This window comes from Eriocheir sinensis, chromosome 25, assembly GCF_024679095.1.
Source record: "Eriocheir sinensis breed Jianghai 21 chromosome 25, ASM2467909v1, whole genome shotgun sequence".
NCBI classification, from domain to species: domain Eukaryota; kingdom Metazoa; phylum Arthropoda; class Malacostraca; order Decapoda; family Varunidae; genus Eriocheir; species Eriocheir sinensis.
In genome coordinates, this window is record NC_066533.1 from 13,030,436 (window position 1) to 13,045,950 (window position 15,515).

General features: G+C 41.0%; 1 protein-coding gene across 24 annotated transcripts in view; it reads right to left on the reverse strand.

Annotated features, from left to right (window-relative positions):
• Nucleotides 1–15,515, reverse strand: part of LOC127003399 (inositol hexakisphosphate and diphosphoinositol-pentakisphosphate kinase 2-like) — an 85,108-nt gene that overhangs the window by 16,229 nt on the left and 53,364 nt on the right. For 17 of the 24 annotated variants that reach the window (XM_050869988.1, XM_050869996.1, XM_050870004.1 and 14 more), the window contains 11 exons: nt 12,627–12,712; nt 12,026–12,151; nt 9,930–9,965; nt 9,621–9,656; nt 4,526–4,760; nt 3,962–4,170; nt 3,444–3,670; nt 3,187–3,338; nt 1,345–1,459; nt 534–661; nt 254–353 (listed from right to left, as the gene is read on the reverse strand). In XM_050869988.1, coding sequence (XP_050725945.1) covers nt 254–353; nt 534–661; nt 1,345–1,459; nt 3,187–3,338; nt 3,444–3,670; nt 3,962–4,170; nt 4,526–4,760; nt 9,621–9,656; nt 9,930–9,965; nt 12,026–12,151; nt 12,627–12,712 — 1,450 coding nt within the window. The remainder of the gene's footprint in view (nt 1–253; nt 354–533; nt 662–1,344; nt 1,460–3,186; nt 3,339–3,443; nt 3,671–3,961; nt 4,171–4,525; nt 4,761–9,620; nt 9,657–9,929; nt 9,966–12,025; nt 12,152–12,626; nt 12,713–15,515) is intronic. The other 7 variants (XM_050870003.1, XM_050869990.1, XM_050870005.1 and 4 more) reach the window with 2 other exon arrangements.

The following is a 15,515-nucleotide window of genomic DNA, read 5'->3' on the forward strand; positions in this document are numbered from 1 at the left end:
TCATCCATCAACCGTACCACCACGCCCATCAAATCACCATTTCAACTCCATAACCAGTCAATTCCACCATCCCATCTGTCAACTCCCCATCAAAATAAATGACATGAAAAACTAAACCTTCAAATAAACCATAAATAAATAAATCATCGTGTCATATCTCATTGATCAGTTGGCCCAGCTTAAACTTTTCCAAATAGAAAGAATTCTTAAACTTGCCGAGATAAACTGGCAAGTCCAGCAAAGGATTTCTCACCGGTTCATTGCGACTCTTGGGCCTGAAACCAGGGCCGGGCGGAAGGTTCTTGTGCACGCAGCAGTTGACGCCCGGGCTGAAGTGAAGCTCCACGTGGAACCTGACGGACACACAGCCACAGGTAAGAACAAGTACGGTAGTCCCTCTGTTTATTTCTTTTTTCTTTTTTACAGTGAAGAAAGATGATCAGGGGTAAAAATAAATATAAACAATAAAGTCTCCTAATATAAACAAAAAAGTCCATTAACTCAAAAGCCCATAAACATGACAGCCATCCCACCTGTTGTCTGAGGAAGGGTCCTTCGTGGGGTCTTCGTAGAGCATCACCACGATCTGGCTCAGGTAGTTCAGCTCCGACACGGCACCTATGTAGTCCATGGCACGACTCCACTGTTCGTCTTTGGGGTTCTGAGGAGCAAAACTGTGCACTAGGAACTTTACACACTCCATCATCATCATCATCTGTTTGGTGCCAGGTCTTCTCATAATCTCCCATAATGCTATGCTTCCAACTACTTCTGTACATTGCCTCAGCCTCTCCAATGCCCAATGCTGCCAAATCATCTTCAACGCACTGCTTCCATGTCTTCTTTGGCCTGGCTGGTGAGCGGCAACCTGGCACTTCAAACCCAACATCACTCCCTAATGCCTCCCCATCCCCCCTTCTTCATATGCCCAAACTCCCTCAAACTCCCACCAGCTCTAAATACTTCAATCATTAAGGGATTTTGAGGTATTATAATTAACTAAGAATTCTGTATCACTTGCTCAATGGTACGGCAACTCAAAACTCAAGACACAAAGGGGAGGGTATCAGGACATCTCTCCTCCCGAAATTGACCTATCTTTCAGCCACTCCTCTAACTCTTTTTAGGAGCAGTGAGTAGTGGGCTCTTTTTCCATATTTGTTTCCTTTTTCTTATCCCCTTGAACTGACTCCTCTGCTGTAAAAAAAAAAATATATATATATATATATATATATATATATATATATATATATATATATATATATATATATATATATATATATATATATATATATATATATATATATATATATATATATATATATATATATAAAAGTTACGTACATCAATGAGTCCACCGAAGCGAAGAACGGTGAGGAGCGAGTGGATGTGGCTCTCACTGGTGAAGTAAAGGCGGGTCCTCACGTGGCGGCTGGGACTGCTCACTCCATGGGAATACCTGTGGCAGCCAAGGGGGGTAAGAGAGCCGGGTAGGACACACAGCAATGGGTCATCATCATCATTTCACCGACGCCTGCTCCAAGGAGCTCCCACCAGGGGATGGCCACGGCAGAGGAGCTTCTAACTTTCTCTATCCAGACACTCCCTCCTTGCCTGCTCTAAGTTTCTCAAAGATCTTTCCCCCCTCTCCCTAACATACTCTTGCACCCTATCCCTCCATTTCACTGGAGGTCATCCTCTAGCATTCCCTCCCTCTATCTCACTCACATACACCCTTCTGGTCATCATATTCTCCTCCATTCGCTCTATTCACTCCATTCGCAATGGGTTAAAGTTGGATGAATTCAGATTCATTGAAGACACAGGCAAGAATTGGTTTGTGAATAGAGTGGTAGATGAGTGAAGATGGTGCATGAAGGAAGACACGAGAAGGATGAACATGAGGGAAGAGAGAGTGAAGATGGTGCATGGAGAAAGACAAGAGAAGAAATAACATCATGGAAGAGACAGTATATGATTGCGAAAAGTAGGAGAGACTTATAGCTTATCCAAAAGAAGTCATAAAGAAGAAAAAGAGAGGGAAATAGTGGTTGAGTCACAACTTGAGCGGAACAGGGTTGGCAGTCATATTGTGAGTGCCAATATGATAGATACATTCAAGAAGAGGTTTGATAAATTCATGAATAGTGAGGTTCGGTGGGATTAGGTTTACAGGAGCTGCCTTGTTTAAATCTATCGGCCTCTTGCAGACTCTTTACGCTCTTATGCTCATATCATCAGTCGGCACATTGGCTTTCAAGTGTCTCAGGGAAGTGATGCATGACACACACTCAGCTGGAAACTCGCACTGGGTTTAACCTGGTAGCAGCGACGGGCCAAATTTGTGGCTTTACCGCGTAGCAGCGACGGGACAAATTTGTGCCATGATATAACCCCCCCAAAATAGATGATACATAATCTGATCACAAATGCTCTGATATATATTATGAAATGGTTTGTGTGAGTGATGATTTTTTCTCATTTTTCTCGCTTAGAGGGACCATTAAGAAACATGATCCCCACAGCTACCGGGTTAATCTGTTGATGCTCTCCCTGGCATTCTCCCCACTCTCCTCCCATTAAGATTTTTTACCCTTGATTTGTACTATGGTGCCCATTCCTGCAAGACACAAGAAGAAGAGCATCAGAACTGCAGCAGCCGTACCAGGAAGCCAAAGAGGAAATAATTGGAAGATTCCTATTCGAAGACGTAAGACTGAAGGAGAAAAAAAAAGAGATACTGCACCAGATGTTGAAGGCAAGAGAGAAAAGATTAGAAGAATTGCAAGACCAAGACGAATGGACAACAGGAGGTGCCGTTGTAAAGGCAATACCTCCGACACCATCACATCACATCACCCTCTGGTTCCTACCCCTAAGCCACACCCTGATCCAGTTCAAGACCAACGATGCCAGATTGTCATTTTCACCACATTGTATATTCCAGTTTTTTACTCTTAACTATTGCAAAACGACATCAATAAATAAGCATTTGAACGAAAACTATTAATGAATCTCGTTATTGGGGTGCAGGAGATAGTTTATGGGTCGGAAATGTGTAAATAGAAGACATTTTGTACAATAATCTGGCAACTCTGTTCAAGACTTTTCCATCTACACCGAGAGCCTGTAATTTATGTGATAGCCGGTGACGAGGGACTTTGTCGAACGCAGCGGGAAACTCACACTGGGTTTAATCTGTTGATGCTCTCCCCGGCATTCTCCCCGCTCTCCTCCTCCCCGATGTTACGCTGAAGGTCTGCTCGAATCTTCTTCAAGAGAGGCGTGCAGATGCCTTGACTAATGGCCATCTTTTCCTGGGGGGTCATTCCATACTCCTGTGGGAAACAATCGTATAGGTAGTAAGAGCATTAGTCCAGAAAAACTATTAGGAATGTTACTGCTGGGAGTTTCAAGCTTTCTCCTCGAGCCTGCCATCCTACCTGGGGAATGACAACGTCTGCCAGGTATTTGGCACACTTGTAGAGCTCCTCGGCATGTTCAAACTGCAGCGTGTGGTGGTTGTGCTGCAGGTCGTACTTGATGCAGTCGTAGATGTCAGGGATCTTGGATATGTCAAACTTGGTGTTCTTTGTTCGGAAGTCTTTCTCCAGCTTGGCCCACCGCCGCTGCATCAGCTCCCAGGACTCACCATGATACAGAGGCAGTTCTGACACACAAAAACACCTATATATAGTATCTCTGTACTGTAGCACATATAGTTTCTCCAATAAAACATTAATCAATGATACAACAGACTTGGTAACACTTTCCACCCCTAGCCAAAGGCTCTATCGCAGGCTCCAGTACACAGCAAATTGAAACTACTAGTATGGAACTTTTATTATAAAAAAACAAGGTGTTGTTTTCATCCTAGGACTCCCAGGACCCCAGCTTATCAAGAACACTGCCATGAAATATGTCATTACACCTCAGGCACCCTGGCTCTTTCTTACCATACCTTTTGTCTTTTGGTCGTCCTTCCTAATTTTAATACGTTCATTCAGCTTCTTGATGAGTGTGTTGACGTGTTCACACATCTTCACCGGGTTCTGAATAAACTCGAGGGCCGTGGAGATTGAGCGTGAGTTGCAGGGGTTGAGTTTCTCCATGTCCTCCTGGGTCATGACTCGGTCCTGCTGCATGGCTTCATGTAACCGATTCTTAACCCTGAAATTTGAGGACCTGTTTTATTACCTTTCTAAATAACCATCAAAACTTTGGGAAGAATTGCACATTTTCAAAGATGAATATTTTAAATGTGAACTAAGTACAGCTATAGCGTACGAACCCAACTTTACCTTTACCTTACCTTAGCACTTTATAACTATTATCAGCAAGGAATTTATATCACATGAGATTGCCATGAGATGCAGAATACTTGTGCAAGACAAATAAACACTGGAAAAAGATATATTCAAAGGCAAAGAGAGGATGAACAGACTGACAGAAAGAAGAGTTTGCATTTTCTGATACTTGCAGTCACAGAGTCAGCTGGATAGACATGAAAATGCCTGAGACTCACATGTTCTGGTGTTTGTAGGAGTCACAGTCATTATCGAGAAGTCCGTTGGTGTTTGCACTCTTGACCATCTGGACGAGTATTGGGGTCAATTCTCCCTCCAGCGCGAGGAGTCCCTTGGCGAACGCTGCCGCTGTCATCTGTACCCGCCCCTCATCACTGGCGTAGATCTTGAGGTCGTGTCGGTAGGTGGAGTGTAGCCGCAACAGGCCCAGGCCCTGTGTCCCGGCATACTCACCTACGGCAGGGGGACACGTCTCACTCGCTGCCTCGGTAAGCATTCTCTTAGTTATTATGTCAGGTGTTTGTCTGTTATGCAAGCTCCTTCTGTAAAACCTCATTGAACTGGTATTGTAGGATGTTTTAGTGTACTTTTTTATCAAATTGTGTTAGTATAATATGGTTAAAGATTTTTTTTTTTTTTTTTTTTATTCAGTGAATTATAATGGTTTTAAAGTTACTTGTAATATGACTACATGACAGCCAATTGTTAATTTAGTTAATGAAATGATATAATCTAGAGTAACATATTAGTTAGGGATCATTATCTAACCGTAGGTGCCCCACACCCTGCACTAATTTTCCAGCATGAGGTTTTACTACTTAACTGACTGTAACAAGAAATCCCACAGCCAGGACTGACAAATAAAGTGTCTGAATATATCATCCCATTATTGCACCAAGCCATCCAGCACCACAGCAAGTCTGAAGATCTATGTTGGTGACCTCTGAGTGTGTACCAGAGGAAGGTGTCAGACACTATTGATGTGCTTCCATTAAAATGTTGGGTTTCAAGATAAATTCCAAAGCGTTGGTGCGCCTTCAAATAAGGAAAAAAAAAGAAGCAAACTTCAAGCTCAAGATCTGGTAATAAATAACTGTGCTAGTGACCCTCTAAAGCTCCTTCACCTTTGCCCCAAATCACAAAGCTCCCGAATATAAGAAATAAATGAGACGTCAAAGTGAAATGAATCAGCAGCGTCGGAGTCATGAAGCCGTGATGAACGTAATAATAATAATAATAATAATAATAATAATAATAATAATAATAAAAATAATAACAATACATAATAATAACAATAATAATAATAATAATAATAATAGTAATAATAATAATGATAATAAGCTATAATAATTGTAATATATAATCAAAACAAACTAGTTACACCCATGTAGTATGCATCAAAAAAGCTATTAGCAAAGTTTTACAAAGTCTAAAGATGAAACCATCAGTGCTGAGGAAAATTATATCACTACTAAATTAGATTTTCAGTAATACTTCCCCTGTAACGCTTCATTTCAAGAGTTGGAAAACTAATAGTGTCTTCCATTTAGCGTAACCCACTTCTGGGTCGTGATCTGTAGAGCCCTTTGATAGATAGAGTCCCGACAACCTAAGATTTTGACGCCATTATTGGCCCTGTTTTCGCCGCGCTTTTCATATGCTAGCACACGCTCTCTTTTGTATTATTTTGTTAGGGGAAGGTGTGCGGGTCTGACACAAGTGTGCTCAGTTTCAGTGGACGACCTGTAGGGCTGTGAAACAAATACAAAAGAGAGCGTATGCTAGCGTTTGAAAAGAGCGGCAAAAACAGGGCCAATAATGGCGTCCAAATCTTAGGTTGTCGGGACTCTATCAAGGGACTCTACAGATCACGACCCAGAAACGGGTTACGCTAAATGGAAGAGGCCATAAGGTGTAGCGATCATGAGGACTGCAGATGCTCATGACTTTCACAGGCTGTCTTTCAGGATGCATACAGATCTTACAAAGTTCTCTACTGACACAGCAACCTTACCTTGCCAAACTTCAGTTATTTCACACCAAATACTCACAGTTTCCTAATTTCTACATCAACTATCATATTGGCACTATGCCCACAAAAAACACGAGAAAACTATCTCAACCTAACTGCAAATCTACGAGCCATCACATCACGGACTTGGTTATCTGATGATGCCAACACAGCAACCTTACCTTACCAAACCAGTTATTTCACACCAAATACTCACAGTTTCCTAATTTCTACGTCAACTATCATATTGGCACTATGCCCTACAAAAAAAACGAGAAAACTTTCCCAACCTAATGGCAAATCTACGAGCCATCACACCACGGACTTGGTTATCTGATGACACCAACTCTATATGAAAGAAAAATAAAACACACAACTTTTCTACCTCTCTATCTTAGGAATTCAGCGCACATCATCATTGCTGCCACTGCTCATCCTACTCCACCACTGCCTCCTAATCAGACCACTGTGCAGTGAAATCTTCAACAACTTCAAGAAATATAAAGAACAGAAAGCAAGGAGTAGAAGAGCTGCCATCAAAATGCTTATGTTATTGTGTTACTTTGTTAGTTTGGTCAGTGACACCTATATACAATGTGTGTGTGTGTGTGTGTGTGTGTGTGTGTGTGTGTGTGTGTGTGTGTGTGTGTGTGTGTGTGTGTGTGTGTGTGCGTGTGCCAAACATACCTTTAGTTCAATCATGGTAGACATAATAGAAGCTGAATAAGCATTGTTTTCAGTAACCACTCAATTTTGTCAAATTCACAAAGGCTCTAATGAATGATGAAGCATATAAGTAAAAAGTAGAAATAGAAAAAAGCATTTTGCAACAACACACTCAACGTGGATATAAACCATTAACAAACATTTTCTTCTCTAACATATTTTACAAAATCTTTTTTTCTAATCCTTACTTCAAATATGGCTAAAGCAACTGTCTAATTGTCTTGCAGCCAATCAGGCACACACTCAACAGCAGCTGAGGTGACGCTTGCTCCCGGGGCAGAGGAAAGGACACGGTGCATGGCCTCAAATGGCTGTTCCAGGTCTGAGAGACATTTCTTCCCCAACAAATTGCCAATGTCATTAAATAAACTTATTACTCTACTGATAGGAGCTTGTTACTACATATTTTGTGGTAATATATGCTAAGTGCCTTGCTTCTCCAGAAAAAAAGCCTGACACCTCACTGACATCTTGTGCACACAGGGCACCTCTAATATAAGCCACTTCTGGATTCATTTCACTAAAAGGCAATATCTGGTCTGATGCAAAGGTGATCACATTCACATCAGCCTTGGGGTGGAGCACCTCATCTTTAACCCCTCAGAACCGCAAAAGTCATCGAAAAATACACTTTGAAACTGAGAAAAAGTCATAAAAGATGTTTTATAGAAAATTTTCTGGCGCACCCTGCTGTGAAATCCGTTTCTTTCTAGGTTGTCGCATTTGGCTGGAATTCCATGATTCCCGAAAAATTCCAACTTTTTACTGGTGCGATGTACAGAAAAAGTTATTGAAGAAAAGTTGCTCATTTTATCACGATGGAGTCTGAATAATATAGATTATAATCTTTGACCAGGAAATTTACTGCCTACAGAGAGCCAAAGTTGAGGTGAAACTCATAAATAATTTTGGTAAATTTTTGTAGTTTTTCATTCTGGAATGAATCTCATTGAATAAAAGTTGTAGAAAATCATCCGTATAACTCAACTGAGATATCAGATTATAATTTTAACTGACCGTTTAGCTGGAATTCCATGATTCCCAAAAAATTCCAACTTCTGCTTCCCACTCCTTTTGAACACTCCTGTGAATAAGACATTGGTTCATCTAGAACATCAGGTAAATCAGTGGAGGTGTCAAGACTACGCTCAGCATGCACGCGACAAGCAGAAACTAATGGAAGACCGCCACAGTAGATCGGCTGAGGGAATATAATCGCTCTGCAGATGCCATGATTCTTAGGCAGAAACTGTACACTATTTTTAGCACGGAATCGTCGAAGGGGCAAAAGAGTTGCCAGTTAGTCACTTAGCATCGACATATACATAGTTTCGCGTGCCGTTCAATTTCCAGAGAGCTTCTCGCTCCCCGGCGCTGGCGTCATGCTCGTCACCCACGTCAGAAACTGTTATATGACGCCAGCGTCATAGTCATCGCTAAGGGGTTAAAGGGAAAGTGCTGTGTGTTCTCATGGGAGGAGGTTTGGGAGGTTTGGAACTAATGCACATGTTGGGCTGCATCAGTGAACTTCACTATCTAGTATGAAAGAGTTTGATTCAAAACCTCTGCCGCTGCCCCTCTGCCAAGCTGCCACCTCAGGCTGCCTCAGGCTGTTCTTGCAACATGACCAGTGGACACTATCTCGTGCATCTCAGGTCAGGCTAACCATTACTGCGGATGCTCAGGTCCAATTTTCTGGCACCATAAAAGAACCTTTTTTAAAGACTATGAAATGAAAATTAGCAAAACAAAATTATAGTGTCTAAAAAGGACTGATCACATCATATTTCAAGAATTAGAAAGTGGCACCATAACTGAAAACTGTCTAATGTCAGAATGGTTCAACAAAACTAATATTAATATTAACTGAATAAAAGAAACCTTCATGATTCACAAAATGTGTGTGTAAATATCCAGCCACTGAATGTATACACTACTTGTTGAAGCAGGCATGTGGATCACACTATGGCTGATGCCACTAATGCTACTAAAATAATATTGATGTTTAATAATCTAGGTTCAGAGACACACAAGTTGCCTGCAGTCCTTGAGGTCAGGAAGACAATTCTCCTGCCTGGACTTTGATTACGATTCTAAATTTTGTATGATTTGAAACATCTGCAAGAGAACCTTCAATCTCACTGATCATTTACAATAAAAACATTATGCTTAGAGAAATTAAGGAAATTATTATGGTTTATTACTTAACAATTACTTCATGTTAAACAGTTAAATTATAAATAATTTAACAGAAGTTGCTCTTTTTGAGAAATTAAATGTGACTTTGTGGAGGCACACACTCATCTCTTACAGTCAGCAAACTTTCACTATTCAAGTTCCATCAGGAGTACTTGTCAAGTATGAAGTTGCTCTGAGCTTCTACATGAAAATGGCTTTGACCAAACAGACGTTAACAGCAAGCTGACATCTGGCAGTGAATGATGAAGGCTGCGTTATGTCACTGATTGACTGGAGACAACTAGTGTTTCCTCCTAGAGCCAACCCACTCCTGAGCACAAGGGCAGGAAGGCACGGCACGACACAGCCCCGGACACACATGGTAGGTCATTACTCACATCCAGTCACTGACTCGTCAATCCACTCTGACCGTTCTGAAACACAGCATAACACCTGGTCACTACACCTGGTCCCTGTGCCTGCTGCCACCCCAGGGCCACCTCACTTCAGGGACACACAACACATAGTCATGGTGCTTGGGTGGGGAGAGGTTTCTTAAAGTTAGAATGCAATTATCTTTCTTAGGGGTATTGCTAGCATGTGAACTCATGAAGGGTCTATTAGGTCTACATCAAAAATGTTCAGCTGCATGGAAAAATGGAAAAAAAACTGAGTATAAGAAACAGCAACACAGATCAGTGTCATACCTGTTGTTAAGTCAAATCTTGTGTTGTCCACATTAGCTGGTGAGCAAAATAATAAGTCTCAAAGAGCTGAGTGAGAGGAGAGAACACAGTGGCAAAGCATGCTAGTGCACTCATCAGCAGGGAAGAAAACTTAGCCTTCATTACAAATACTTAAATATAAATCTGAGCACACTTTATGGAATTTTGATTCCTGGACAGATGAGAGCAATAAATTGGGTTATTGTCAGAACAATTCTTTAAAGTTAAATGGAAGCTTTATAATCTTTCAAAATATTTAAAACCAAATCATAAAATAACAAAATGAAGCATAGCTTGTAGTTCAACTTAAGTAACATAATAATAATATCAGTGATGAAAGAGCAGGGAGAGGAGCTGAATTAGAGCAATAAAAGTCACTTCCTAGAAATTTCAAGACTTAAAAGTCCAAACAAAATATGTATGAGCTAATTCATATATGTGAACCATGTGTGTTTGATATCACTGAAACAGCATATGAACTATGAGTATCAAGTGAGTATGTTGGTGGTATAAGGGAAATTTTGCCATTTTCCATCAGCATTGAGGGAGAATACAAGCAGCTTATAACAAGGCCGACACCCACTCAGACCCGGTGCCATCCACCCCAACCACCGCTAACCCTTGCCTTCTATTGAATACAGAAAGCATGTTAAAAAAGTAAATTAGTATGCCATATTAGATTAAAAAGGAAAGGGGATGACACCCATTAATACAGTACCATGGTTCCTTTCAAGATTTCAGGAACAAAAATACAATAGATTTCTATAACATTAATATATGTAATTGTGTTACTTCAAAATACTTTATCATAATAGTTAACTTTTTTACGATGTCCTTCTGATACACCTTCCAATCATCTCTCATCAAGAATTAGATTTACCTGAACTGCCTAGACAGTCAAAGGAAATATATACATGTTGCTTCCCTTCTATGCTACGGACATGAGGAGTGTGTGCGTACCGTTGTGTTATGAGTGACTCTTCATGAGGAGATGTTACAGTCTGGATGGTTTATGCTTCGCTGCATCCGTCATGATCTTAGAAACAGGTTACATTTGTCTGCTTGCATAAAAGCGCATGCATATATGTACAGTGGTCCCATGATTTTGCTGTATTATTCTGGGTGTATTTTATGGTTTAGCAACTCAGCTGGCTCATTAGGAATACCTGACGGGAGTCCTTAGTTTTGCTGGTCTCAGAATGAACCTCGACACAACACTATTAACTACAGGTTGTGGTTTAAAACAAAAGGAGCAGATTTTAATTAATCTCATTGAACTATAAGTAAATCACAATTTTTTTTAATTACAAACAAGGTCAGTGACAAACGGATTTGCCATTGGCCGGCAGACACAAGCCTGCGGTGACCACCGAGCGCTCCGGGTGACAGCAATGGGTGTGGGAAGTATCATGAGACCTCCATAATAAGGCACAGTTAATGAAAAAAAACAGGAGTGAGGGAAGTAGTATTCTAAAACAGATGCACAGCAGCAACAAAGAAATGCAAGTAAGCAGAAAAATTCTATGTAAGATTTAACACTACAAAAAATACAAAATTTAGCTTCTACTGTTCTGGTGGCCTAACAAGGTGTGTTTTCAAATCAATGCTACACTCAATGGAAAAACAAAGTTAAAAGTTTTCTAATTTATTAATGTGAAGATTGCAACACTACACCAGATGGAAGTGAGAACAACTAAGGAGTCAGCACTCTGCCATGAGTCTACAGTAAATCTGAGTCTTGGGAAAGTGAGAAAAAAAAAAAAAGGGTAAAATTATTAGTACGTACTTTGTTGAGTTCAACTAAATTTTGGTAACAATGAATGTATGGGGAATGATGAAAAGTTAGCACATGTCAAATCATAGGAAAAATTTTGGTATCAATGAATGTATCAATGTACTGAGGTGGGCTGACCCTGGCTACAATCTTGACCTGTGACCTGTGACCTGTAGGTGTCCTGCCTCCTGATGGCAAATCTCATCCTCAAACCTCATCCTTGCACTCACTCATCACTCCCCTTCACACCTGACACACTCACACCTGACACACTCCCAGCCACCCTGCACCCCCCCACCAGTACCTTGTCCTCCCGGGTACATGCACCGGAAAATGCGACCAAACTCCTCGGCCTGCACCCTGCCGGCCGGAGTCAGCTCGCCACCCCACTTCAGGATGAGGACCAGCGACGGCTCCCGAGGTGAGTCTCCTGAGGGAATGACAATGGGGAATGGTCTGAGGGCTTGTCTTCATGATATTCACAATGTTTTTCTTTCTACTTTTACTGATGAGAACAAGGAGGAGAAAATGTGGGACTGCACTTATCTTTTTGCTGCTCAAAATGTTGTTCTTTTCTACTGAAGCGATAAACAGTTATGGGGAAGGGCTTCAGGATTTGTCTTCATGCAATTTGATTTTTTTTTCTATCTACACTGATGACTACAAGAAGCAAACATGAAGACTGGTTGAAGTAGGTACTAATCTAAGAACTAAGAACAGCGATTAGCGGGCTTTTTTTTTTTTTTTTTTTTAACCTTATTTTGTTGCCCTTGAGCTGTTTCTTTAGCTGTACAAAAATAAATAAATAAAATAAAATAAAATGCTTCCGAGAGAAAGTCATGATGAAGGCTGATTGGAGTACTTATCTGCTTACTATTTACACCTGATAAGAGAAGGCAACTCACCCTCCTCACTGCTGGAGCGCCTCTTCCACCCCCTCGGCTGGTACTTGAGCTGCACCTTCCTGTTGATGCCTGAGAAGTGGCCGTACCTGCAAAGCGAACCAAGATTGGCTTACACAGGAAAACAGGAGGCTAAATCATCCTCGTTATCCTTCCAGCTTTTACATTGACGCTGAAGGAAAACACACCCTCAAGAGTTACGTTCATTTAAGCTCTTGAAGGAAATGCTTTATATTGTTTAAGCTGTGTTATGTTTAGTGTTACCCCACAGACCCGACATGTCAGTAAGACCTGAAAACAAGGCGGCTCAGCACCATAATAATGCTTCACACCTCCAGCAGTAACACTTATCTTGCCAACATGATACAGTCGGCAGGTGTGCATGTGTGAATGTGTACTCTGATTCTCCTCTCACAGAGTCATGTAGTATTTACAATTCAGACATACAAGTAAAAGGATTCAATTGTTATATGCTTACAGACTATATGAACATGGTGTGAGATATGTACATGCAACCAGAGTGCCGATTAAGCTTCAACTGTATGACACAACAGGGAAGTCAAACATGTGATGATACAGTTGAGGACAAATATATATCTCCGGGACACATACTGCAGATTACTTGGCTAAGTTTCATGTTTCCAAAATTCCAAGTTCAGTCCCAAGACCCGTTTCAGAATCTCTCATTCACAGCATTAGTGTTGTTTATTTCTGAGAATGCAAACTAGGTCCACTATTTATGCTCCCAGTCCACCTCTACTACCATACTATGTGGCATGAAGGTAACTATTTTAAACTTGCATATATAATTCTATTTTTGCAAAGACTTCCTCACTGTGCCAAGCAAATCCTATGTATGCAGAGACTAAGAATTGTTGCTTTCACTATAAAGGTCAGGGTCAGCATATTTGGGGAGTTCAATGAAGCCTTGAAATATGGAAGGATCTAACAACTTGCTAAAGGATAGCAAATGCAAAGACATATAAAGACCTCCATGGCTGTTAACTCAAAGTTCTTCCATCCACCTCTCCCCTTTCCTCTGAGTAATTTAAGGAAAACATAGCAAGCATTTGCTGAGTCACCCCTGTGCTCCCCGTCCTTCTGGGCACCAACCTGACCTTACAACAATGATGCTGTCATGTTCACAAACATCATAAATTTGTTCTTTGTTCAAAAGACTCAGTGTGCACCAAGTTACAACAAAATAAGTCTTTCTTGGAAGAAAAATTCCACTTCTGTTTCTGAAAACTAAGGAGTTAGTAATGAACATTGTTAGTTAAATTTTCCAGGTGTGCTTTTTGTTAACATGGAACCCATGTCCAAGTTTCAAAAATATTTGCAACACGAATTCACACTTTCATCAAGCCATGATGCTGCACTTCAACAAGACCTGTAATGCAGTTATGGCATCAGAATCAGATCTGATTCACCCATGTTAGGTCTTAGGAGAAGAGATCACATCTCCCTGTATTGCATGAATCCCAGACATTCCAAGTTTTACATGAAGCTATTTTCATCTCCCACTATTTCCAAAATGTTGTCTTCATTTCTATCTGATGAGAGGCGTGAGGTGGCAGGGAGGCACCAGGAGCAGGAGGACCCAGGGGGGGGGGGGAGGAGAGGGCTGGGCGGACCACTGGCCTGAAACCCTTTGTTGAGTGAACACAGAATGAGCCTGAGTGTTCCCTGCAGCCCTCTCCTGTCTTAGGCAGGGCAGGAAAGGAAAGGCTCAGGCAGGAAAGGAGAGATTTAATTTAGGTTATATGGGAAAGTTGAAATATTCTAATGTTCATCTATAAGGATAAACATGCAGTGACAGGAACTGCTTAAATGTATGCATCAATTTTGGGTGGTGCTGAAATGCTGGAAAGCTTACAAAACAAAACAAAAACCTGATAAGGCATCGAGCACTCATAATAAATTCATTCTATCCAGAAATATCAGAATATGTAAAATCGTATATATACGTCACCAACCTCATGTTCATTAACTGTGAGATTCCTCATTCTAAACGATTACGATAATTCAACCAAGATTCTTTGCATTTCTGCTTTTATGCTGTTGTGGCAAATGTCTCAGCACATATTAATGCTCATCATACTGGATAGACTTCTTTGCCAATCATAACTTTTTTTTCAACCAAATTCTTACGAGTAACTATTCCATGACCTAATTCTTATTGTAACAAGCAACTCTCTTCTCAGTGTAACAAGAAACCTGAGTCATGGTCATATTTCTCAAACCACAAACACATTATCACTCCCCTGAGAGAACATGAAAGCTAGGCAGAGTTTGGCCCCCTCTGGTGAATAAACTCAAGAGCCTCAGTAACGTCATGCATCTCAAGGACACCCTTATCACCCTGGTAGACAACAATACTAAACCACACCAGGACAATGACCCCTCCCTGCTTTATCTGTTTACGCATCACTGCCTTTCTGCTCGATCTAATCTATCGGAACCCGGCGACAAGAACAAAAAAATGGACCCCCTGTGTTTATCCCTTATGACTGTTCAGATGTTCCTCAATCATTTACCGTCGCTTGTGTCTACTCTGTCCCGCCTTTCCCTGCCAAGGATCTCTATAGCTCCACATCATATGCTTAGTAGATTTATATTTCTCGCCTAACTTTGCAACACTGTCTAAAAGCATCCCTGTATTACTTCCTTATCTCCTCTCCCCACTCATCTTACTTCCCACAATGCTCCTTCTTTCTCAGTCCCAGCATGGAGTTCATTTAATCTATGTGTTCGCTGAGTGGTGAGGACGACAAGCAGGACAACACGAGGGAACACTCAAGCTGCCACAGAGAACTGAACTTACTAAGGGAAATATTTGATAAGCTAACAAATGAAAATAAAGCCCCACAAGACTGATACCTATAATGGAAA